Raw genomic sequence first — 23,801 nt, 5'->3', positions numbered from 1 at the left:
CTCGAAATGCAGGCTTATTAGGTCCTATAAAATAAACAAATAAATGAAAACTAAGGACATTTAATCTTTCATTTTGGTTAGTTTTGCAAACCTACAACACAGTTTTAGTTAGTTATCGTTTTTTGCTACAGCCTGCATGCGTTTATTGCAGGATTTCTGTATGAGAGTGATTGTGTTTCGGATTCTGCTCGCTCATGAGTTCAAGTGAGCACGTGTACAAGCACACGCCTGGTAGCAATCTTAAAACCGCACCGCTAGTGGCCACTGGAAACTACATAATGACCCCTTTAAGTCCCTCCAAAAAAATTTAATTATCCCCAAAGCAATCCTATAATATAGACTAAGTGCTATTAAATTACTGTGACTGTCTAAGCAGCACAACAAGCTACAAACACAACACAAACATATTATCATTACTAAAACATGCTAGAAAACAGTTGCCTTTTTCACACATCCAGCAACATTAGCATTCTGCTGGAGTTGTGTTTGTCCGATATTTAATCTTCTTTTAGCTCCATTTTTGGTCTCCACCAACTCCAGATGGAAATGTCTGGCTCTTCAGCTGCTAAATGCTATACTAAGTTCACTAGCTAGTCGCTAAATGTATCTGTCTGCCGTTTGGTGCTGCCAGGATAGTAGTGTACAATGTGTTTTTAGAGTTTTTTTCAGTGATAACAGCTGACTGCTGCATCTGGAAATAATGTTAAGATCTGGAAATAATGATGAGATCACTGAGAGTGAACAAAAACAGTGAATTTGGGCACTGCACAACTAAAACAATGAGCCGAAAGAGTTAATAAATCTTGTAAAAGTTGAGATGAACTACAGCGCCAGGTGGAAATTCTCTGCAGGTTTGTCACTACAAAAATCTCCTCAACATTACACAAAGTGATTTGATCCATTTTTAACAAAAATATTGGTGCAGCTTTAAAATCTTCTGTTTGAGGAAATCTGTCATTCTGATCATTCAAGAGATTAAGAAAAAGTATATCAAATATGGCTGCAACTAATTATTATTTTCATTATCCATTAACATTTGAGTAAAGCTTCTATTAAAAGGTCAGAAAGTAGTCAAAAATGCCCATCACTCTTCAAACTGCTTGTTTGTCTGTCCAAAATGATAAATGTATATAAATGATAAATTGCTAAAAAATAATTAATTGTTAATCTAGTGTAATATTCTAGTTTTTAGTGTTAGTTCAGTTTAAGTTAAGATTTGCTGTATTTATGTGATTATTATTATATTGTATCCTTATGTTGTTTTATTTTGTGATTCATGTGTGACTTCTTGTTGATTCATTTCCCATCTATCATTGTCCATATGACTAATAATTGTAGCACTTACTGTATATCAATGTGTGATAAGTGTTTTACATATACACACACAGGAATATAGTAAATGCTCGAAAGAGCCCTTAAACACATCTCCTGACACACCACAACACTGGCTCCTTGGCTCACATTCCCTACTAATAAACTAGAAACCTTGGAAGATAAACTATCAAGCACGACATGGATAAGAGGTCGGACAAAAGCAGCTCTCAGATCTACAGTTGCTTCAACCAGAAGTGAGAGGTCCAACGCTGTTATACCATTTCTCCCTCTGCTGTGTATAAACTTTGCTGAGAGATTACATGTCACAGGAATGCACGCCCTTCAACACAAACATTTAGACACAACTTCATGACCCCCTGCCTTTGCTCTTTGTTTGTACATAAAAGTGTAAGTGATTTCTGACCATCTTCATATAATGTGAGATCCACTGCTGAAGATTTAATGAAGCTAAATAAATCACACATCACATTCTGAAGTGTCATGTTTCCAGCAGGGTCATCGTGTGTCCGCAGCGCTCTGATGTTTGGCGTTCCCCTCGTGTCTGTCCCTGTCCCCTCCAGGTGTTGACATACGCTCCTCTCTACTTTAATGGTTTCATGTCTATTCCAAGATGTAAACTGCAGTTTACCTTATCACGGGGACACACACACACGGGTAGGACCGTAATAAAATGAGCATGGGCATAACTCTTGCTTCTCAAAAACAACTTCTCTGGAGTGATGCATGATGCTGAATTTTAAGCACAGCAGGGGTGATCCTGCACAGGCTGAATAATTCTCCTCCAGCTGGTTTCTTATAGTTATGAAGCAGCTGGTTTTCTAATGCCCAATCCACCAAGTCGGGGCAAAACAAACGAGAACGAGTGAAAAATAGTTTCCTGCCATTTACGTAATATGCTTGCTATTACTCATTGAGGTAAATCAAATTTCCAATAACGTCCCACTATTTCAATTTTCCAAGTGATATTTGGATTTAACCGCAATCACATGACACATGACCAAAAGTATGTGGACAGCCAAAAGCATTGCATAATTGTTACTCCAACACCAGAGGCATGAATCTGCTGCTACAGGCCTTCTACAAGATTTTGAAACCAGGGATTTACTCCCATTCAGCCACATGAGTATTAGTAAGGTTGTGAACTAACTGTTGGCCAACGAGGCCCGGCTCAGTTAGTGTTTTACTTTATTCCAAAAGGTGTTGGCTGGGGTTGAGGTCAGGGCTCAGTAAAGTTCTTCTACCCCAAAATATGCCAACAATTTCATGAACAACCTGGTTTTGTGCACACACTATTGTCCAACAGAGGGATTCCCTATCAGGGTACATCAAGAGGGTACTTCCAGGGTGGGGGCGGGAAAAAGCAGCTCAGCTAATTTGCTAAAACAGAAATTATGAGTTGCCAAAAATATCCACATAGTTGTTTTGAGGAGGAAAATATAAAAATAGCATCACAAATTTGCACCAGAACAGGTTTACATAGTTTAATTTTCAAAAAACACCATTTTTTTTTCATACTGCACATTGCTGCAGCTTTCCACCGGTGTTTTTGAGGGCGTGTAAGAGTAGCCGCTTGGCGAGCGTTATATGACGAGCATTTTGCGTTCATCCCTGTGACGACACAGGGATGAAAGGGAAGCGGCTGGACTACAAACAAGCTGTTTTCAGGCAGTTCAGAGCAGAGTTTTCTGTGGGAGATGGGAACTCCCTTTGGGCTGGACTTTGGGCCTTTTCACTTTGCAAACCTATTACATGCACAAAAAGGTATATAACTAAGAGGGGGAAAAGCCAAACGGCATAATACCACCTCTTTAAGTAATCGATAAATAGTTGAAACACCAGCTTTTGCTGCTCTACGTGGTTGAAGTATGAATGCCAACATGAATGAACTGAGTGAAAAAAAACAGACCAAGCCTAAACATCAACTATTCCAGGATCACCATGTCATGTATGGGTTTACATGGGTAGTCAGAGATCCACCAGAGGTGCCTGAAACCATTTCGTAAGAAAGTGGGGGAAAATACGGTTGGGAAACACTAGTCTAAACCATAATTGAAGTATGTTTCATTAAGATTTCCCTTAATTGGAACTAAGTGAAACCATGAAAAGCAGCCCCAGACAAAAATGACAGGGAAGTACGTGGTAATGGGTGTTTTTTGAAGCATGTAGTTAATTCAGAGTTGCACATGACATGACTGTACTGGGAATCAGACTCTCTTTCACAGACTGCTGAATGAAAGCTACAAATGAATTATCTCAAATTACCCTGTTTGAGGAAGACACCAACAAAACATGACTCAGATTGCGATTTAATGAGCTATTAGCTTCTAATGGTGCGACCCTATTTTACTAAAGAGACTTTATTGTCATGAGATGAAGAAGACAATGTTTAACGTGGTTGCACAACTGTTAGTCTTTTCTCAAAACCACACTGTGTTTGATTTTAACTTTGTCTAAAAAGGTTTTTTTTTTTTCTTGTTACTTTAAATTTTCTGTCTCCTTTATGCTGTTTTCTAATCCTTCCATGTAGTCAACCACTCACTCTTTGTGGTAATGAAAAATGTACTTATGTTAAGTTTATGTCCAATGTTCATTAATCTTAGCACTGTTTTTATAGTTCCTTCAGTTCCCCTCATGTTAACCAAACACAAGAGTGCTGTTTCAGCCTAATAACCAATTATCTTGATGCCTTGAAGAACCATCTGTCAAACACAACATTATAATAGCTAAATGGCCAACTTACCTAAAATAAACAGATCCACATGCTGCATAAAATAACAACATAAAGAGCAATAAACTTACAGTATCCACATCGTGTTCCTCCCTCGAACACAAATCCATTGGGTACAGGCCCATATCTGCGCAGGTCTGGAAGGTTCCAGTGGCCGATAATAACAGGAGGGACGTCCCGGGCCAGAGCCAGTAAGTTGTTGCATAAATGAAGAGTTGCAGGTCCACTCTCTAACTTGGTCCCTGGTAAGACTCCAACGCTGAATCTGTGAACTAATTAAACACAGAAACTAGTACAACAATGAAGAAAAGCCAATTACAGAACTTCAAGAACTATCCAACAAATCTATTTTATTTTAAAAAGTAGAGGGACTTGCATCTTTCTGGATGTGGCTCTCCTCTACTGCCCTACAGGAGAAGTAAAGTCTGCACAAGCATGGCTTTTGTGATGCATTGACATTCCCTGTAGTGAGGTGTGCAGGAATGAACAATACAGTTTAAGTCATGCGAAAGCAATGGTCAATGTAAAGGAATCGTTTGAGATGTTGGGAAATACATTTATTGTCTCCCTTGCTGAGAGTCACATGAGAAGATGATTACCACTTCCCTGTCTGTACAGTAAATATGAAGATAGAGCAAGCACCCATGTAGCTTAGCTTAGTTTAACTTAGCATAGCATAAGGACTGGAAACGGGAGACAGCAGCTAGTCTGGCTCTGTCTGTATGTCCTTTGGAAAGAGCCCAGCTACTCTTTAACCTTGTTTGCAGTCTTTATGCTAAGCTAGGCTAACCAACTGCTAGTGGTGGCTTCATATTTACTGAACAGACATATGAGTGGTTCTGCTTTAAGTGTACTTCTCAAAATGTCATTGGAGAGAGTGTAGTTTTGTTGATAAAGACATGTTTTATGAGTTTTATGGTTCACTTTAGGACTGCACACCTTAACAATCAAGATTTAAGCAGGTTGACAGTAAAACTACCCAGATTTTGGTTAGAATCCATGGGCATGAAGAGAGAAGATTGAAAATAGCTGCAGTAAGGTTTTACAGGGGATAGAAAACATGCTGTCTTTACACAGTGATTACTTCAGCACGGATTTAATTTCATTCACTAATAAAAAAGGAGAAACAGCTGCACAGAGAATGAAATCAGCGAGCTGAGCTTTGAACACAACTGACTTAGATCTAAAGCCTAATGCAATCAACCAAAGTCTGTCATAAACATCTGTGTAACTGAGCCTGTGTACTGTTGCTCATAAGAAACTAAAGAGGAAAACTGGATGTATGCACACAAAATTTGCACTTCAGCCTAAGAGTTCACAGAACTTCGTCCAACGCATGTGTGGAGTTCCACAGCAGTGCTCAGCCAAAGACTGCATTGAACAAACCTCGCCAGGTGAGATTGATGGAGGTGGCGATGAGGAAATGTCGGCCAGCTGCGTCACGTCATCGCTCACGTTAAGAAAGATTCATACGGTGTCACACACACACAAACACACGCACCAACAACAACAAAAGCTCTGCGCACGGTGGCCCTCGGCCCACAGCCTGGCAGGTGACATTTCGGCTGGTTTGGATGCACTCCACACTGTGGCATTAAGCTTTAGGCCACATAACACACACACTTATCTAGCTCTACCAAAACACACATGCAAGCCTGCACAAACACAGGTGCATCCATATAAGCAAGCACACACACACACACACACACACACACGACTGGAAGGAACAACTGCGATGCAATTTGTCTTTAGCACCATGTCCTCTTCCACACAATCTACTCCCACAACATGGTCATTAGCGTCTGCTTTAAGTTTCAGCTGGACAACAGCCACCAGTAGAACAGGCTAATACTATTTATAGCTCCTATTTGTTTATCACCTATATCACTTATATAACACATCCACACAGTATGGCTATAAATTAACATTTAATTCTATGTCAGAAATGCGTAGAGCATGAATAAAAAATATCTCAATAATGATCCTCATCCTCCCATAATTCTCAATTACAAGAAAAGTTTTTAAAAGTTTTAAAATTAGCATCCCTGACATAAAAGTTTGTGTGATGAAATCTGGTTAAAGATCTTTCCCATTAGCTCTCGTCATGATGCAAACTGGTTTGTTTTAAAATGGGAGGATGAAGCAGAAGCATGAGACGGGATGATGACCTTCGTAGTTTTAGTAGGGGGCGCTTTGTGACCTTTTATGTCCAATGCATCAGTACTCAAAACTTTGGTTGATCACAAAACTATCAAATCAAATAGAAGTAGAAAGTTGTTAAAAACACCACAGTTCCTTGACCTACTAATTTCCTGCATCCAGCCTGCTTCTTCATTAAAATTGTATTTAAATTACTTAATAATGTAGCTTCTTACATTTTACCCATGTTACCAACCAACCATTTTATCATTTTCATAGAAGCCTAAAAGGCCAACAGCATTTTAGAAAATAATTCATAACCTCAATAAAAATATCCCAAATAACCATCTGCATCTAGCTAAGTAAAAACAAAACAGAGATCTGTACATGAATCCTTAACAACTTATCAAGATGCTATGTTGTTTTTGTTTTTCCGACTTATAGTAGGATACCTCAACTTGATTTAGAGTCATTATTCAAGCCACCCTTTCATCCTGCCTGGGCCGCATTTTGTTTCCTGTCTTAAATAATATCTAGTCGAGAAACTGCAGCTTTTCCGAGCAAGACTCTTATCCTGTGTGCCACCTTCATTTAACTTGCTGCTGGTGGAACACAGGACTGAATTCAAGATTCTGCTCATCACCCGTCCATCAGACGGCTTTCATAAATCAGGCCCCTGGATATTTTCATAAACTGCTGACCCCTTTCTCCTCAGGCAGGACTTTCAGGTCATCTAACCAGAGCTTACTGACAGCTCCTTAATTAAAAATCAAACTGTAGTTGGTAGTTTTGCTGTTGTGGCCCACAGGGGGTTATAGTCTTCCTTGAGATATCCACAACATAGACTTTTAAGCTGCATTTGAAAACCTTGTTGTTTAGGCAATATTACTACTGTTTGTATTACACTCTTGCTTTTGACTTCTTGACCGAGCTCTAGAAAGGTGCAATCTTACTTCATTACTTACGACTAAAATCAATAGATTTGTTCACAGGGTTTGGCAAATTGCAGGGTACTTTTCTTTGACTGCACTGCATTTTAAACACTGAAACCTGCCAGCATGATGGATGAACTGATCTGGTTGTTGAGAGTTTGCTTTGATTAGAGTATAAAGGAGGTCAAATGTTGTGTTCTCCTGTAAAAATTTAAAGCAAATTCACATTGACGCAAAAGTTTTGGAGCAAAAAGCACCGCAAGTGAACCACCAGAAGAACGAAACATCAAAAACAAAGCACCAACGCGTCTCCTCACCTTCTCCGAGGCTGTATCGCAGGCGGACGTCCCACGCCTGCAGGGCCTCCTTGCTGTCAAAACCCAGTAGAGCAGCGTGGTTCAGGCAGAGGATGGCCAGAGTAAAAGGCACACCTTCATAGCACTGTCCCACTTCCAGACCGCAGATCTCCTCCAAGGTGACACTGGCCCTCTCCTTGTTGCCCTGCGCTTTGTCAGACTTGTCTTTAAAAACCAGTAGCACAAGGCAGTCTGGAGGAATCAAAGAGTCGGCATGAGACACAACAATGGTAGAAAAATAATAATTTCTTGTATTTAAGAAAGAGTCTCTAATTAAACTTCAATTCATACTACAGTTTTGTGTTATTTTAGACAGAATGTCTTGAGAATAAACACAGTTAAAATCCCTAATTGATTACACTGTCAAATAAGATGTATTCTGACACACAGTAGCTGCTGTAGCGTCCTCTAGTCTTTTGGCACCTTGAAACAATCAGTGTCAACTGACAAAACAAGACTGTGCACATCTCTCTCCTTCACACACGCACCTCTTAACCCACATAACTGAGGCATGAGAGCAGGCAGCTGTGATAACACTGACATCAAAGATCTGAAGACGAGCAGCACTCAACCTCAGCCTAACCTGTGGAGCATGTTAAGCTGCCCAGCACCAGATTTCCAAAGAAGTGTTTGTGTAATGCAAACATGGTTCAAGAATTTAGTGGACAAGTGAGCTTGGGAAACTGTGTTCTGAAATATTTTTAAAAACCTGAAGTTGTATATCAACCTTGCTAAAACTGAAAAAACAAAACAAAACACGTTCAACCTTGTGAATGTGTACAAAAAACGTGAGAATGTCAAACATTTGAGTGAAAGAAGAACACTGTGAAACAATGGGGGCCAACATTTGCACTTTAAATGTATGCACTCTGCTTTATAACTCAGACCTCACAAAAAACTGTTCTTTTTCCTCACACTTTCTGTAAACAAATATGATTTTTTCTCCTTTTTTAATACAAACTTTCCCCACACATTCACACACTCCTTGAACTTCTCATGCAGAGTCTTGTAACAGGTTTATGAGGGGTGAAATACAACCACAGGTTTTGAAACTCTTTCTGAACTTTATTTCACAAGCTCTAAAATCTTCTCGACCCATCTTTGAGCCCATAGACAAGGCCCCGATTTCTGAATATGCAAACACAAACCAGGCCTTATGAAAACAGGAAGGTCCGTGAAACTGGGAAACATGTTCACGCGCATTAATTTGTTTGCCCGCTGCGCAAAACCTTCACATCTGAGTCCAACGTGAAATGTGTAGACCTGACCGGTTACAAAAGTGTTAGTGTTTTTTTTTACCTGCTACGGGCGACGGCTTGCGCAGAACGAGCCACCTAGTTTTCCACTGTGGAAGAAAAGTAGACACAAACTTTTTTTTTAAAGCACAGATGAAAGTGCGTCTGCCATATCCGTCAGCAAATTTTTAGTCAAGCTACACACCTTTTTCCCATCTCTGAGTCTGGCATATCCCTCCACGACAACAGAATCCGTCATCTTCAGTCATGGTTCCTGACAGCTGCAGAGTCGCTGACTGAATGAGGGGTTACTTTCAAAATAGCTGCTCGCTCTCTCTCTCTCTGCTTGCGGGGCGCAAACTCGCCCCCAAGCAAGCCACACGGAAAATGGCACGACCAGTGTCTGACTGTCTGTCTGTGTCACCAGCCAACCGGCCGTGCCGCCGCCACCTGGGCTGGTTTCACACCACCTGCTGAAGAGTACTGGAAGACATGATCACATGATTCCCACTCCACAAATACCACATTTCATGATTATATTATTCACGCTGGTTTGAGAACTACACACACAGACATTACTTGTCCCAAAACACACCTCAAAATTGGAAGTGCTGGATGTGGCTCATTAAATGTGTAGTTGTATATGAACAGGTGGACTGTAACTTTATATTCAATATGTTCAACAAATAAAATTTGCTATAAATTAACCTACCCCAGCAATATATAGTCATTAAGAAGAGCCCCACCTTTACCAGCTGCAAAGTGACATGTAGCCTACATTAATCTATCAATGATTCTAATCCAATAATGTATAAATTTTTCTGAAATATGCCCTTCTGCATAATGATATTTTGATGCTAATACTTTTGAACGTTTACTTTTTAACACAGCATTTCCGCACTGTGGTATTGCTACCACTGAGTACTTCTTCCACTACTGTATAGGCCTATAGGTGTATTTGTAATTGATTGTACTGAAGAAGTTCATATCCAAAACTAGAAAAGGCACACGTGGTAAAAGTTATAAATATTTATTATTATGTGGTAAAGTCATTTCAGTGTAGAGTGGGTTATTTTTGATTTTTCATTGCTAAAATCCTGCGGCCTACCAGCACCTGACTGTTCTTGCTGTGCATGGGGAATTTCTTGTTTTATTATAAATATTTATATCTTTGATTTGAGTTGAAACAGCAGATTAAATGAAAGTGAGATAAAGGCTCTGCTAAAGTATGAGCACTGAATCAAGTTGAAGTGTTAATAAAGCGCTGAGTGAAGTTCACGGTTGAAGTTCAAGCACTGAAAGAATAAGTTTATAAGATATCTGTTGAACTTCAGCAGCATGTTCAAGGAGCTAAAATTGGTAAAGTGGACCCTGGGATTGCTTTGCTAAACCAAACGTCCAAAGTAAAGAAAGAACCTTGATGCTGATCTTTTAAGAACAACAATGACAAATCTTAAAAGCACTACGGATGGAACATCTACTGAGCTCAGATGTCTATCTATATCTCCAAGGCAGCTGACCAAACTCCGACTTGATGATGGACTGCATGACATTGTTGAAAGCTCAGCAAAAACGCTAGTAAGTGCTCCTTGAGTTGCGATTGTTTTGTGAAAACACTTCCAACTGTCTGAAACAGGACTCATTCATTAGTCTCAAAGACACTCAGAGCTTCATCAAGTCAGTAAGGGTTTATTCATTCACAAAATGTTTCACAGTTAAAAAATAAACTTCCACAATCATTACAAATAAAGTTAGAATACAATATAGTACAATATATCATATATTAAAGCTAATGTCCAGGTAACGTCCAATCATGAAGCCTTGGGTTTGCGTCTGATCACTGAATTGATCCAGTCGATATAGTTCACTACTTTAGTGTAAACACCAGGTTTTCCAGAACGGCCGCAGCCCTCTCCCCAGCTGATGATCCCATACAGGAAGCTGACATCATTCCTCGCACAAGCCAGAGGGCCTCCAGAGTCGCCCTGGGGAAACAAACAAGTACATACAGTCCACACACGTAAACATACATGCACAGATCAAAGGCACACAAACAGCTAGAGTCATACACTTGAAACTTAATATATTACTTAAAATCTGCACTCTGCCCCTGAGGTAAATAAATAACGGTGACATTTAATCTAAGAGGAAGGAGCTTAAATATTTTACACAGCAGGTTGGGTGAGTAGTCTGGCGCTGCAGACATTTCTGCAGACTTCAGACCCTCCCTTACTCCCCGCCAGCACTTCACTCAGGGGAATCCCTGCTGCCATCTTAACTGCAGTTCCATTACTCTGAGTCCTCGAGTCAACTTTCTGGTATCGACCCCTCCAGAGCAGAGGCTCCGGGAATCTATTTTGCCTGGAAGACTTCATGATCGGTCGTAATTTCCAATACTCCAGAGAAATAAGACAAAAATATTTATAAAAAATAGGTCCCGCTCTTTGTAAGTTCAAACTAGCCTTGTTTTATAGTATAAGAATACTAAGTAGAGGTTTATGCATCACTAAATTAAAATGAGGTGCACCACACAAACTAATTCTTACACAGAGATTATTTTTACTGCATATTTACACCTATTTACTTCCAGGTGTAATTGTTGGCTAACAAAACCAACTGACAAAGCTAACGTTAGCTTGTTAACATATAATATGTTTAGAGTGAAAGGTAAAAGAGGTAGTAATGAGTTATGGTCAACACATCTGACCTGACACTTAATTAAGATACTGTTAAATACCAATATAAACTACGAAATGTTAAAATTACACTTCACAAGAGCAACACAATCAACCTCAAATTAGAAAACATTATGCCAATAATGTCAGACTACATGAGCTAGCAGCAGCAGTCGTGGACAGAAATCACTTTCTGTCTTGAAATGCTTTTCCTACCTGGCAGGCGTCAACACAGCCGTTGAGCCCCGCACAAAACATGTCAGCGGTGACATGGTTGCCGTAAACGTCTGGCTTTCTACAAGTCTCATGAGGAATCAGTCTCACTCCACCCTCCTGCAGAGTATTGTAACCATTTGCCTCTGTCAAAAAAAGCACAAATAACTCATTACCAAAAAGTGGAACCTTGTTAACCTGAACAGGGCTGTGGCCGGGGATTTCTGTGGGATTCTCGCAGGATGGAAGTCAATTTCACTATTCACGGCGGGACTTGGTCGGGACAGGAAAGAAATATATACAGTATGTAAACGCTATTTTCTGGAGGGTTTTATTGGGAAGTTATCGGATGGGAGTCATTCTCATGAGATTGGGAAGGTTGTTTTTTTTCACTCTGTCACAGGACGGGACAGAAGTATTTTTGTAGGTGTGGGATGGGACAGGACTGAAAATCCACTCCCGTGTCACCCTCTACCGTGGCCAGGATTTAAAAAATACTGAGGTCAGACTGACTGAGGCCAAGATCCCTAAAAGAAGGTCTAAATGTTTACTATTGTAAACAAGCTTGTATTTAAGGCCCCCAGTGATGGATAGGGACGGATGTGTACTGTAAGTACATTGACAATGAAGCCAAAACTTTTGCAAAGTGCAAACAAACGCTGGTTCTGCTCCACTTGATGAACAATTAGATAATTTATTGGCGTTGCACTACCCATACCAAATAAACTGTCCGTGATCTGTTCCAATGTGTGAATGTGGATAGCTGTTGTCACAATGAAACTGAAATGACACAGCACTGACATGATTTCCTCATCACTCACTCTCATGCATGTGTCCCCAGCCGCTAATAATACAGCAGTAGTCATCAGGGAACGTCACGCTTTTGTCTGGGAGACAGATGGGACTGATAAACGGGGTCCTCCTCACACAGTGCCCGTCCTCCTTCTTCAGTTTGATCAGAACTGGCAAACAGAAAGGCGGTGTTATGAAACGAGACAACCAAAAGTGTAGTTTAAATGATGAAACAAGTGGTAGACTTGGTGACTCCTGGCCAGTAAAACTGCTACACCCAAAAGTCAGAATGTGTGTGTGTGCGCGTGTGAGAATTGTGTGTGTATTCATGCGGGGGAGCACAGGGACACAGCTGTTGAGTGACGCACAGCTGTGCACGCAGACTAGGGTCTGAAGTTAGTTTATGTGTTTCTGAATGGGGAGGTCTTCTGAGTCACTGTGTGTGTGTGTGTGTGTGTGTGTGTGTGTGTACGTATTTAATGATTACCAATGTCATGAAGTGTTGGATTGAACACGGAGAACTGTTTTGGAAAGATGTAGTCCTCCACTCCGAATGTCCTGGTGTTGGGACCGGTGACGTTGAAACCATGCTGGCCGAACACCACGCGAAGCTGAGACTTCAGGGGGCTGAGGGAAGACACACTGTTATCAGTCAGAGGTACTGCAAAGTGTGCACTCATAGTACTTGTAATATTGTCTATTTGTCCAACATTTTATACCAGAGCCATGTTACCCTCACATCTACCGCCTAAATATCCTTGAAATCTGCTGTGGATGATCCCCAGAGGGTAAATCCTGGGAAGCCGCAACCTTTCTTTTAGCCCATCATTAGATTTCCATGAAATTCCATGAAAATTCATGTTTCCCCAGAGGATGAACCCTTTCCATTTTTAACCTGATATAATGATCTCTTGGCTTTCAGCCACACTGCTGGCGAGACTCTAAGTAATAGCTGAATCTCCAGTCTGTTGTTCATTATGTTCAACACTTTTGTACTGTGGGGTGTGATGAATATTGTCGACTCTTGTTCTGCTTTAATTAGTTTAAACAATTCCCAGTTGATACCAACTTAGCAGTTACAGCGTGTAAAAAAAGCAAAAGCCTTGCAAATATAATTTACTGTAAAAAATGGCTGTGAAACTGTTAAACCGCTGTGCACTTCCGTTCACTGCCAGCAACGTCCAATTTAATGATGCACTGCTTCAGGTAAAGATCTTTGAACTTGAACAATGACAGCAGCTGCCTGTTTGTTGACGTCGGAAGGGAAATGTATGCATTTCCATGTAAACAGCATCTGTGTGTGGGCTGTTTTTAGGTTTTCCTCGAACTGGATGCTTGTCTAAATATAGTGTGTTCACAGAGCTGTGAGGGGTCGAAGTCTTTAAATCACGTGCCTTTTGAGTTGTGACCTCTTGTTCAACGGTCAGAAAACAGCTAAGAGAAAATAATGCTCCCCTCTGAACTATGAATGTTTCCTGAAGGACATTGCCGACTCAAACTGAGCTCCCGAGGACACAAAATTTCTTTTTACTCCCAAGGTTTCAGAAGCACTTTGTGTGAGCAGGGCATTTTTTTCACATTTTGGTAAAAACAAAAACATTTTGGACAAGAGGGCTACAAAACCTTTGCCTTTTCTGCAGTGACATAAATACAAATACCAGCATCCACTGCATCTCAAGTGCACTCACGACATACTTGCGGAAGAAGCAGTGAGCCGCAGAGACAACCCAGCAAGAGGCGATCAGGCTGCCGGCGCAGAAGTCTGACTGTCCAATGTAAATGGCTGCCATCCAGGGGTGAGTGCCCGGCAGAGCGGACTTTCCACCCATTATCCGGCCCCTGGCTATCGATAACCTCTTCTTGTGCTTTTTCCCGCACACAGGCTTTTTTGCCGGCTCGTCGGAGTTTGTTTTTTTAACGCTGGGCGGGACATTCAATGGGATAATCCTCCGAGAAGAAGCTGCACGAGGAAAGAAGTGAAAGTACATGATTATTTCAAACTTATCAGATAGCAGGTTTTGTGCATATGCGTATGCTAAATACTCGATTTCTCCCCTGCGAGAAGCGAGAAAAGCTGCTCTATAGGGCAACAATGTTAGGGTAACAGAGCAACCACATGCTAAAAATCATATGTAGAGGACACAGCAGATGGGAAAAGCTTGTGGATTCTGTGCATACCCTTGGCATCATGACAGGCGGCCAACTGTGCCAAATCCCACTCACCACATAAACATTCGGCTCCACCTGACATGACATGTTGATTCAGGATGAGTCGTGCCTTATTTCCCCTTATCTCATCTAGCCCATATTGTAAAAAAAATAAATAAAAAGCTCTGTCACTGAACTTGGCTCAAATCAACTCTTCAGAGCAGCATGACTCAGTGGAGATTAGCTGTATTCTCCGCGCTTTCGGTTTTTATCACAAACACAGGATTTCTAATTAAAAGCGGAGGCATTTGATGAGCTGTTCCGAGTGTTTCTCAGATGACGAGTGTCGCTGGCTGCGTCACAGAGTCAAGGCTGAGAGCATGAAAATATCGAATGGTACAGCGAGTGGCCTTGATGAATAGTCTTTTCATACATTATTGATGAGATCAATGTTCAAATAGCAGTCTAAAATAATGACAGCTAACTCAATATGCCATCCTTGATAAGATTTATTAAGGTCTAGCTTTTTTGCCTTTGACTTGTCTCAACAATAAGGCCAAAAATAACCAAGGCCAATAATTAATAAAGAGAACAAATATGTAAAGCTGGGGTTTCAACATACATTAGCCCGAAAAAAGTCCCACTGACAACAACAACAAACCCCCTCTGCCCCCTTACTCACACACAGACATCACACAGGAGGGGACGTCACAGTACTCCCAGGAGATGGCGCTGTCCTTTAGTGTGTAGCACCACGGCTTCTTGTCCCCATCTGGGTTTCTGCACACACAGCAACACAACGGACAGAGTGTGTGTAGGTGTGGCCCCGCTGTTTATAATACCACACATTACTCAGTACAATGCAATTGCTAAGTGGCTTTCAAGGGCTCCATCGCTTTTGAATGTGGAGGCTGAAAATTCTTCACTTTCGTATACATATTGTTTTAGCAGGAAGGAATAATGTTTATTTGACGTTAACGCTGCAATGTGCAACTTTTCCGGCAATAAACTGACAATAAAGGCACATGAGTGTGCGCCTGTCAGACAGTCTGAGCTTGTGTCTAAAATCTCAATGTTTGCTTAAAATGGGCTTTTCTGATGTTCGGGACATTCTGCAGCACATACCATGTGGACATGCCGTATGACTGCCAGGTAGTCATAGAGCGAATGTGGAGGAGATAAGACCTGTTTATTGTTTTGTTTTTTTAAATAAACAAGGTAGATTCCCATTGTGCTTCCTTAATGCTCATGCTGGTTGCCTCTGTGTAGACGTCATCTGAGGGCTGATCTACAGTACATGAGTGACAAGTGCTGGCACATGAACTTGACAGATAAGGGCTTGGACTAGCAGACAGCGTGGGGGAAAGAGATGGATATTGCAGTTTTAAAGCGGAATTTATGGGAAATGTTTAAGGAAATCTGGCCTTGTAGATAAGCCAGCTGGGACTGTAGCAACCACAATATTAACCCAAAATCTACTCACAGTGTAACTAAAAGTAGCCGCCATCATCTGTCACAATTCTGGCAGACATCTACAGCAGAAGCTAATTACCATGATGTTTAAACACACACACACCTGCAGTAGGCATGTTCCCCGAGGCCCCTGAAGGACGAGGCAACCACCGTGCCCACATGGAGCTCGTCATACAGCAGGTCTGAGTTCCACGGCAGACACAGGGCGCCGGACAACGTGGTGCCCACCAGCCCTCTGTAACCTGTACCCCTGTTTTTATAGCACTCTGTCTCCGGCTCTGCACACACATGCATGCACACAGACCACAGGCAGAAACACACAAAACAAATACACGTCTCAATCGTGTCTCAGCACAGGCCGTGATAACACAGGTGTATAAACAATATAAACGTAGTCAGACAATTTCCGTATGCAGATGAGTATCTGTGATGACAGATCTCTTTCCTCCACACAGGAATCAGTCAGAACACGTCCTAAAAAAACTCTCTGGATGCATTAAACTGCAACAGTTACAACAACTGTGTGCAGGTTCGGCAGCGTGCTCATGTCTTTTCCTGCCACCATTGATCAAACCATCACAAAGCACACACATGCATGAACACGCATGCACTATGTGAACATGCACACATAAAGATTATTGCTACCTGTCACTACAGTCCTGCTTTCACTCACCAAAGCTGCAGTCTGGCCCGCTGTAGGCACTTCTGCAGCTACACACCTCCTTGCCGGTTGCCATGATCAGTCGACACGTTCCGTCATTCTTACAAGGGTTTGAACGGCAAGCTGGAAACATAAAGGCAAACCAGGTCACATCTTAATACCATACATGCTCTATATTTACACAGTGACCTATACTTCCAATGTAATATCTCTGTTATACAAATTGTTTATTTTTTTATTTAACCAGGGGGGAAAAAACATTGAGATAAAACAGTTTTGGTTTTACGCCCCACAATTTCACTATTCTGGTTCAGACTCCCTGCTCTCAGACAGACACAGTTAGCGACTAGGTGTTGAACATAGCGAAGCATTTAGCAGGAGTTGGTCTGCAGGTTGCGTAAATAAGCATCTGTTTGCCAACATGTTCGCCATATCAACTTCATAAGGTGATAATATTGAATGTGAATGTTATATCTTCATCATGTTGCGCTAAAACCACTACCTTTTTCAACCGTTCTTTTAAAAACCATTTTATGTTTATTCTATTCAAATTTTAAATATTTGTGTGTTTAACTTGTTTTTCATTGTGCAGTCCAGTTTTGTAGAACAACTCATTTATAAGTGTAGCTGTAACTTTATCTTTCCAATGAGCCAAAAGATAAAACTGATCTCAGTGCAAAAATTTAAATATAGCGCAATTTTATTTGAAAGCCAAATCAAGGGGCATTCAGGTGCATTAAGTTAAAAGGGAGGATTTTTCCCCCATGACCACTTAAAGCCCCTACCATCATGGCAAAAACTAGTCTTGGCTCAGGGAGTGTGAAACCACCTCACAGCCTCCCTCTCCTTTGTGCCAAGGGCTCTGTTAAATGCCCATGAACATCCCCCCATTGAGATGAAAGCACCTTACGGACCCATGGGGTGTGTCCTACAACACCATTCCTGAGTCACAGTGAGTCATATAATCTGTCTTTTCTTCCATGGCAAGGTTACTCCTGTAACTATGGAGCTGTGATCAAAGAATAAGAGCATTGCTCCGGGCTGGGAGGAGACCTGATACCTGTATTTTTTTAGGCTTGATAAGCAAGGAAATCAAAAAGCCTAAAGACGTCTTTTCTTTAGAGAGCACTATTTTCCGTTTTTACTCTCTACATCAGGTGTACGTCATGTAAAGTATTAAAAAATGTCTTACTTGTGTAGCGGACTCTTTCGCACTTGATTTCCCCTGCCATGCATGTGCACTGTTCCACATTACGGAGGTGAATCCGCCCCCAAGACTCTCCAGAGTCGTAATGGCGCAGGTGTACAGTTTCATAGCACTTTTCTGAAAAGCCGACACAATATATAAAAAAGGGGTGAAATGTGAGTGGAGACTGAAGAAGCTCAATGGAGCGTGCAGAGCACAGTTTCACTGCTGAGCTGTGCGAGACGCGTTCAAAGCGGAGACTCTTTTGTTGTGTTTATGTTTGATTGTTTTGTAGGTGAAGTCTGAAATGACTTTGAATGCAAGAAGTGAAGTGAAAGCTATTTGCAAATGACTCATAACAGAGTTTTTTCCATTACCTTGATGTGTCTGAAGCTAAAGGCGAAAGTTCTTGATCTTGGAAATAGTAGTTTCACTTAAAAGAAGACATTATTTAAATATTACTCTTGTCCACTCGCATGTCAGGTGAAATACATTTTTAAATGACATATATATGGTAAGCTTTCAAACACATCTCACTGTCTTCATCAGCAGATGGAGTTGGTTCAGTTGACGGAACTTTGGACACGTGATGTTAGGCAATATCACACGTTCTCTTTTTCTGATGTTCATTCAAATGAATTCAACCAACCAAACTCCATTCGCTGATGAAGACCATGAAATGTGGTTGAAAGCTCTGGGGAAAAGCCATAAATTAGACCTTGAGGTAAGATTATTTCATCACTACTGTTCCAAAGGTTAAGAATGAACTTTCATGCTCATGTTATGATTATATCTAAAAATAAAGTTAATGGAGTGAAAGCCTGCGTAATCCAACTGTTCTCCCTGTTAAGAATTGCTTCCTTTACACAACATGAATGTGACGGTAGAGTTCAGTTGGCATGTTTTCAAGGACTTATTTCCTGGCACAGACTTCTGTTTCTTTCTGTGGCTGACAGGTGATTCACCACAAGCAGCCTGATGTGCACAGTGATATGAAAACACTAGATTCAGCATAAAAAGTGCTGCAGGAATGAATCCTAAACTTCCGGTTCCCTCGTCTCAAAGTCAATCAGTTTTTTTGAATGGTGCCTGAAATAAGGTCTGTGGTTAACACAAGCTTAAAGGGGCTTTCAGACCAAAAAGCGAAGTGAGCGTTGGGGGCGGTGCGTTTACTGACAAAGTCAATGCAAAGACACATAGAACTGTGATTTCCTGTCGGGCGGTGCGGAGGGGGCACTGCCGGTCACGCAGTGGCCTTCGCTTGAGCTGAAAATTCAAATGAGAAAGTAGCATGACGCTGAGTCGCGATAGTCTATCAACGTTGAGATTATCCGGACGTCACCGACGGCTTCAGAGCGTTGTGTGGAGAAGCCCAGGCAGAGCTGGGGACTGAAATGCCGCTGGCCGGCGGAGAGCTGCTAAACATGGATGAGAAGTCGAAAAAGAGCACAACACCCGTAGTCGGACTGGATTATGCTCTGACTACGCTATTTACTAACGGGAGGAGCTCGGAGTAGACTGCTTTTATTAAATGAGCTTTTTACTTTAGTTTTTGGGATTACAGCGTTGATTTATCTTCACTCGAGCTTCTCGGCAGCTAGCTTCCGTGCACATCCGGTTCCACTGTTGTTGTTGCGTCGTTTGGCACCCAGAGCTCTGCTGGACTCCTACTTCGTATTTATATAAACAATGGACAAAACTGGACAAAATTAGAGAAAAGAAAGCGAGGAGGTTGAACTACCTGGTGAGTTCAGAAAACATGTGTCTGTAACTTTATTCCAGCTATCGTTGTACTTTACTGTGAACAAGTTAGCATAGCTTAGCCCTGATTGATTTGAACTCCATTCAGAAAACAAACATTTTAGAAGTTGTTGTCCTGCTGTCTTGCTGACAGACCTGACAAAGCATGAATTCATATGTTTAACAAATCCGCATCATTTTGTAGTTATTTCAGGATCAGTTTAATCCGTTTGTTGCTATTTAATCACAGCAAAATGTTTACTTTGGGTTCATACAGCTGTAGTAATGGCAAGTTGTGTTTTTTCGCGTTGAGTGTGAACACTTGCCAGTTGTCCAGCGATAAAACCCCCACGAGGAAAGCATTGCGGGGATTAAATTCATGATTGGTCTGAATTTTGAAGCTTTTACGCGTCGACGGTTGCGGACAAGTGGCTAAATGAGACTGAGATTAAATGAGCACACAATCAAATAATTGGGAGCTTAGTGGTGGTGATGTTGAAGTCAGTTAGCTTTTTACTTCTGACGATTGCATTTACGTTTCAGAAATCATAAAAGTGGTTCACTACATTCACATAGCGCTTTACTAGTCACCGAGCCGGGGATCAAGGCAGGAACCTTCTGATTACGAGACGACAGCTCTACCACCTGAGCTATGCTGCCCCAACATGTAGGTATCATAAACTTTTTGTTTGCCACAGAGCTTATTTTCTGCAACAATCCAAGATCCAATGGAAAAACCCCATTGGCTTTTTGTCAGGAACCCAGGGCTGTGCTAACTTCCAATTTGGCCTACGAAAATACGTCATCCCTGCAGCCCTCTACAACGAAGAGAATCTAATGTTTAATGTAATAGATGGGTTAGTATATGTGATTATTCTTCTGTTTTTGGAACGTGTTTTAAAAAGAGGATACACATAAAGAAAACACTGGTATTACACCTTTCATTCATAAAATATTAATAATAATAAAAAATAATAAATAATATAATAATAAGAAGAAAATAGTAATTAGTCTACCCACTCTGCTCACAGAGTTTCCCAGTGAAGTTCTCAGCACAGGAGCACTCAAACGAGTATCTGTGTGGGATCGGCGTGCACACGCCTCCATTCTGACAGGGATTCCCCTGACATGGATTTGGGATTCTGCGGGATGTGTGGACAAAAACTGAAACACATCAACGAGGAACAACACAGAGGATTAGAGGATAAACAAAAGCAAAATATAGTATTTCTGATGAGAACAATACTGTAATATCGGCTCAAATGCACTTGTGTGTTTAGTGCGCTAACCATCTGGCTGAGTTTTCTCTGGTGCGCAGAAGCCAAACTGCCGGTCCGATCAAAGTTATGTGTGAGGGAGCACCTACAACAGAAGAGACAGAAACATGATACAGTCACCAGCAGGTCACATGGTTACAAATAGAGGAATAGTTTGTATTAAATGGGGTTGGATCAAATCAATTTGTCAGAGATTTGGCCACATGGTTTGTACTGTGAGATCCCTCTGATCTTCATAAATCCTAATGACTTTGGTTCATTCCCTGACTTTTCTTCTAGCACCACAAGCAGGTTTACATTTGTAGTTCTAATTGAAATGTCTCAACGGCTATTGGATTGTTTGCCCACCTTTTCTTCCCCCTCAGGGTAAAACAGCTTTGCATCATTATTATCTGGCTGTCTTATCCATTAAAAGTTTCTCATTTGATGTTTCTGAAAATGTACTAATCTGATGTCGTGACATAAAATTACTTCTACCATGATAGAGGATTTTTAACTAAATGAAACAGTCCAACCCTACATGTACAGTACTTACAAGCTACTTTAACGATCTCTCTGTGATGGAAACGCTGTACTTTTTGTTGCCAGTTTGATTCTAAAAAAATGATCTCTAAAAACCATAACCTATACACCACTGTATCTCAGTCAAACATACACTAAATGAATCAAAGTAATGCCGGCATACTTGTGTATTGCTCAACGAATCTACACTACATAATGGCAAACCTATCGCGACACTGAGCTCATGAGCACATCGCAGAAACACGTAGGGTCACATTGCAGTAACTTTATGTGTAGGTGGACCAGAGATGTTGGGCCATGTATAATTGCATTCATGTTGCTCCAACTTTCTGGCACCAACCCTTCTTGTCTCAATTCCAAGGAATGATGACTGGAAAGCCTTTCAGCCTTTTAAAATAAATAAATAAATAAAAGAAATCTAATAAAAATAAGATTTTGTTGCTGTGTCACAATCTGAAGCAATAAAAAAATGCCCCATTACGGTTTAACTGTGACAGCTGTTTATTAGAATAAACTGCATGGAGTAGTAAATAAATGTTATAAGCTACAGCTAGTCACAGTTTAAGAGGAATTTTCCACGTCACCTTTAAAAACAGCTGGGTATGATAACACCATGTTATGATATTCTAGTTGGGGCTTGCAAATCATTAAAAGGCCCAGCGACAATTCAGCAATTAGCCATTTATGAAAGCCAGTTAGCTCATCACCTCATTAAAAATTGCATTATGTTTCATGATGACGCTGCGATGCATAAATCCCTCATCACTGCCAGCTGCAATTATATGAAACTACACAACCCAATTACACGCTGCATCAGCGTCCCGTCAGCGAGTGCCTGCTTTGTGTTTATCATTGAGGTCACGCCAGCTTCAGGACAAGTCACAGAAGCACCTGTGACGTCAAACCTGTGTGAGGGTGGCGTGGAGAGGGCGTGTGTGGCTTCTGAGTGACTGCCCAAAAATCAAATATGATGAGGCAGCACTTCTACCTGTTGAGATCTGAGTTGTCCCTCTGTCTGGTGCAAGTGTGTGGCAACTTTTGTGTGATCTCAAGGCACACATTGGTGATTGTGTAACCAAATACAGTAGATCCAGACAGGGCCTGGCTAATAAGGACTCACCACGGTCTTGAGGACAGGATGGTGATGCAGTGGTGATGAATCCGTCCACCCTGACGAAATGGGAACTTACATTCTTTGCCCGTAGTAGTCAGAACTGGTAACGGGGCAGAGAAAAACAGTTTGTTAGAGACTTTCACTGACTGACACAAAAAAGTGACATCAGAAACTCTATCAAAACCATTTGTGCTGTTTCCCCCGGAACCTCACACACAAAAACTCTGCTTTCATCTGATCAGAGGACTGTAAATCCGTGATCCTCTCCTCAGCCAGCTAAATCATGCTGTTATAAGGCTGGTTACAGACCTATACAAGCACTGGCCTCCAACATGCTGTAGATTTATGTTGCACCAACAACTTTCTCAGCTGCTACAGCTGAAAATACATCAGATTCACTGCCTTTCCTCTAAATCTAACACAGCCCTGAGGTGAAACCTACCTTTCCTGCTCTCCCTATATGGCTCTTGGGAGATGGATAGTTCAAACCCGGGGACTAAAATGCGCTGAAATCGGGAAAGAGAAGTTATTCTACTAACAAAATGGATAAGAACGTGCGCGCAAAGGTGAGTAGGATGGTTAAAACTTACCGCCCGTGCACTGAGAACACAAGGAAGAAAAAGTAATATAAGGTATGCCATCATGTTTGTTGGTGCCTGGTGTCCGGAGAAGCTTGTTTCCAGCACAGCTCGGGAGATGATCTGCGTGCCTGTCACTTTATATCTGTCAGTTTCCGAGTCCTCAGCCTGCTTTTGGTCATAGGAAATCCTGCAAGTATTATCCTGTCCCACACAAATTCAAGCAGTATTGAGTAACGTTAAACCCGTTGCGTCATTAGGCTCGTCTGTCTCTCAGGCATCCTATACGTCCCTGCTGGTCTTCCCCCAACATCTTCTCTGCAGACGCCCACGGTTTGTCATTGTCATCTACCGAGAGAGAGGACGGACCGAAACTTTCCGGAGTCACAGGCACAGGCAGGGGTCGAGACGGTGCTGCAGGAGGACCGCGTTACTCCTGCGCGATGTTATTTTTTTTTCGCCTGGTCGAATAAACTCGAATAAGAATATAAAATATTTGTTTGAGCTGTGATGTGTGGTCGTGTTGCACTGGTTTTGTTAATAAAGAGGTCTAAATATTAGCTTTGACAGACCTGCCTTAATGGTTATCAGAAGTAACAAACTTAACATAATCCTCTTGGCAGAGTTGTATCAACTAAGCATTTTATTAGAACATAAACATTAGGAGGGGACACTAACATCAGAGAATTTAAAGTAA

At 41.4% G+C, this 23,801-nt stretch overlaps 2 protein-coding genes and 1 long non-coding RNA gene across 5 annotated transcripts in view; 1 reads left to right on the top strand and 2 right to left on the bottom strand.

Annotated features, from left to right (window-relative positions):
- The window catches only part of LOC119912146 (protein Dok-7-like), a 41,575-nt gene extending 32,399 nt beyond the window's left edge, over positions 1-9,176 (bottom strand). For 2 of the 3 annotated variants that reach the window (XM_038731175.1, XM_038731176.1), the window contains exons 1-4: positions 8,931-9,176; positions 8,790-8,835; positions 7,452-7,682; positions 4,135-4,335 (exon numbers count right to left, since the gene is read on the bottom strand). In XM_038731175.1, coding sequence (XP_038587103.1) covers positions 4,135-4,335; positions 7,452-7,682; positions 8,790-8,835; positions 8,931-8,984 — 532 coding nt within the window. In that variant the 5' untranslated portion in view covers positions 8,985-9,176. The remainder of the gene's footprint in view (positions 1-4,134; positions 4,336-7,451; positions 7,683-8,789; positions 8,836-8,930) is intronic. The other variant, XM_038731174.1, reaches the window with a different exon arrangement.
- Positions 9,177-10,394: 1,218 nt separating this feature from the next.
- LOC119911788 (hepatocyte growth factor activator) lies at positions 10,395-23,557 on the bottom strand. Its single transcript, XM_038730715.1, is given in 15 exon segments — positions 10,395-10,710; positions 11,617-11,759; positions 12,435-12,575; positions 12,893-13,032; positions 14,101-14,365; positions 15,236-15,333; positions 16,130-16,304; positions 16,700-16,810; positions 17,880-18,011; positions 20,634-20,777; positions 20,903-20,944; positions 20,947-20,975; positions 22,533-22,626; positions 22,969-23,032; positions 23,117-23,557. Coding segments are annotated over 15 exon segments (1,806 nt in total). The 5' UTR covers positions 23,171-23,557; the 3' UTR covers positions 10,395-10,536.
- Positions 12,934-14,618, top strand: LOC119911792. Its single transcript, XR_005446031.1, has 3 exons — positions 12,934-13,063; positions 14,046-14,201; positions 14,288-14,618. It is a non-coding gene; the product is annotated as an uncharacterized LOC119911792 (long non-coding RNA).
- Positions 23,558-23,801: the final 244 nt, after the last annotated feature.

Source organism: Micropterus salmoides, unplaced genomic scaffold, assembly GCF_014851395.1.
Source record: "Micropterus salmoides isolate LMB-PRFRI ecotype aquatic unplaced genomic scaffold, ASM1485139v1 Ms_hic_scaffold_2, whole genome shotgun sequence".
Lineage (NCBI taxonomy): Eukaryota > Metazoa > Chordata > Actinopteri > Centrarchiformes > Centrarchidae > Micropterus > Micropterus salmoides.
The sequence above is the reverse complement of the archived record's forward strand: the minus strand, read 5'-3'. Positions and strand labels throughout refer to the sequence as shown.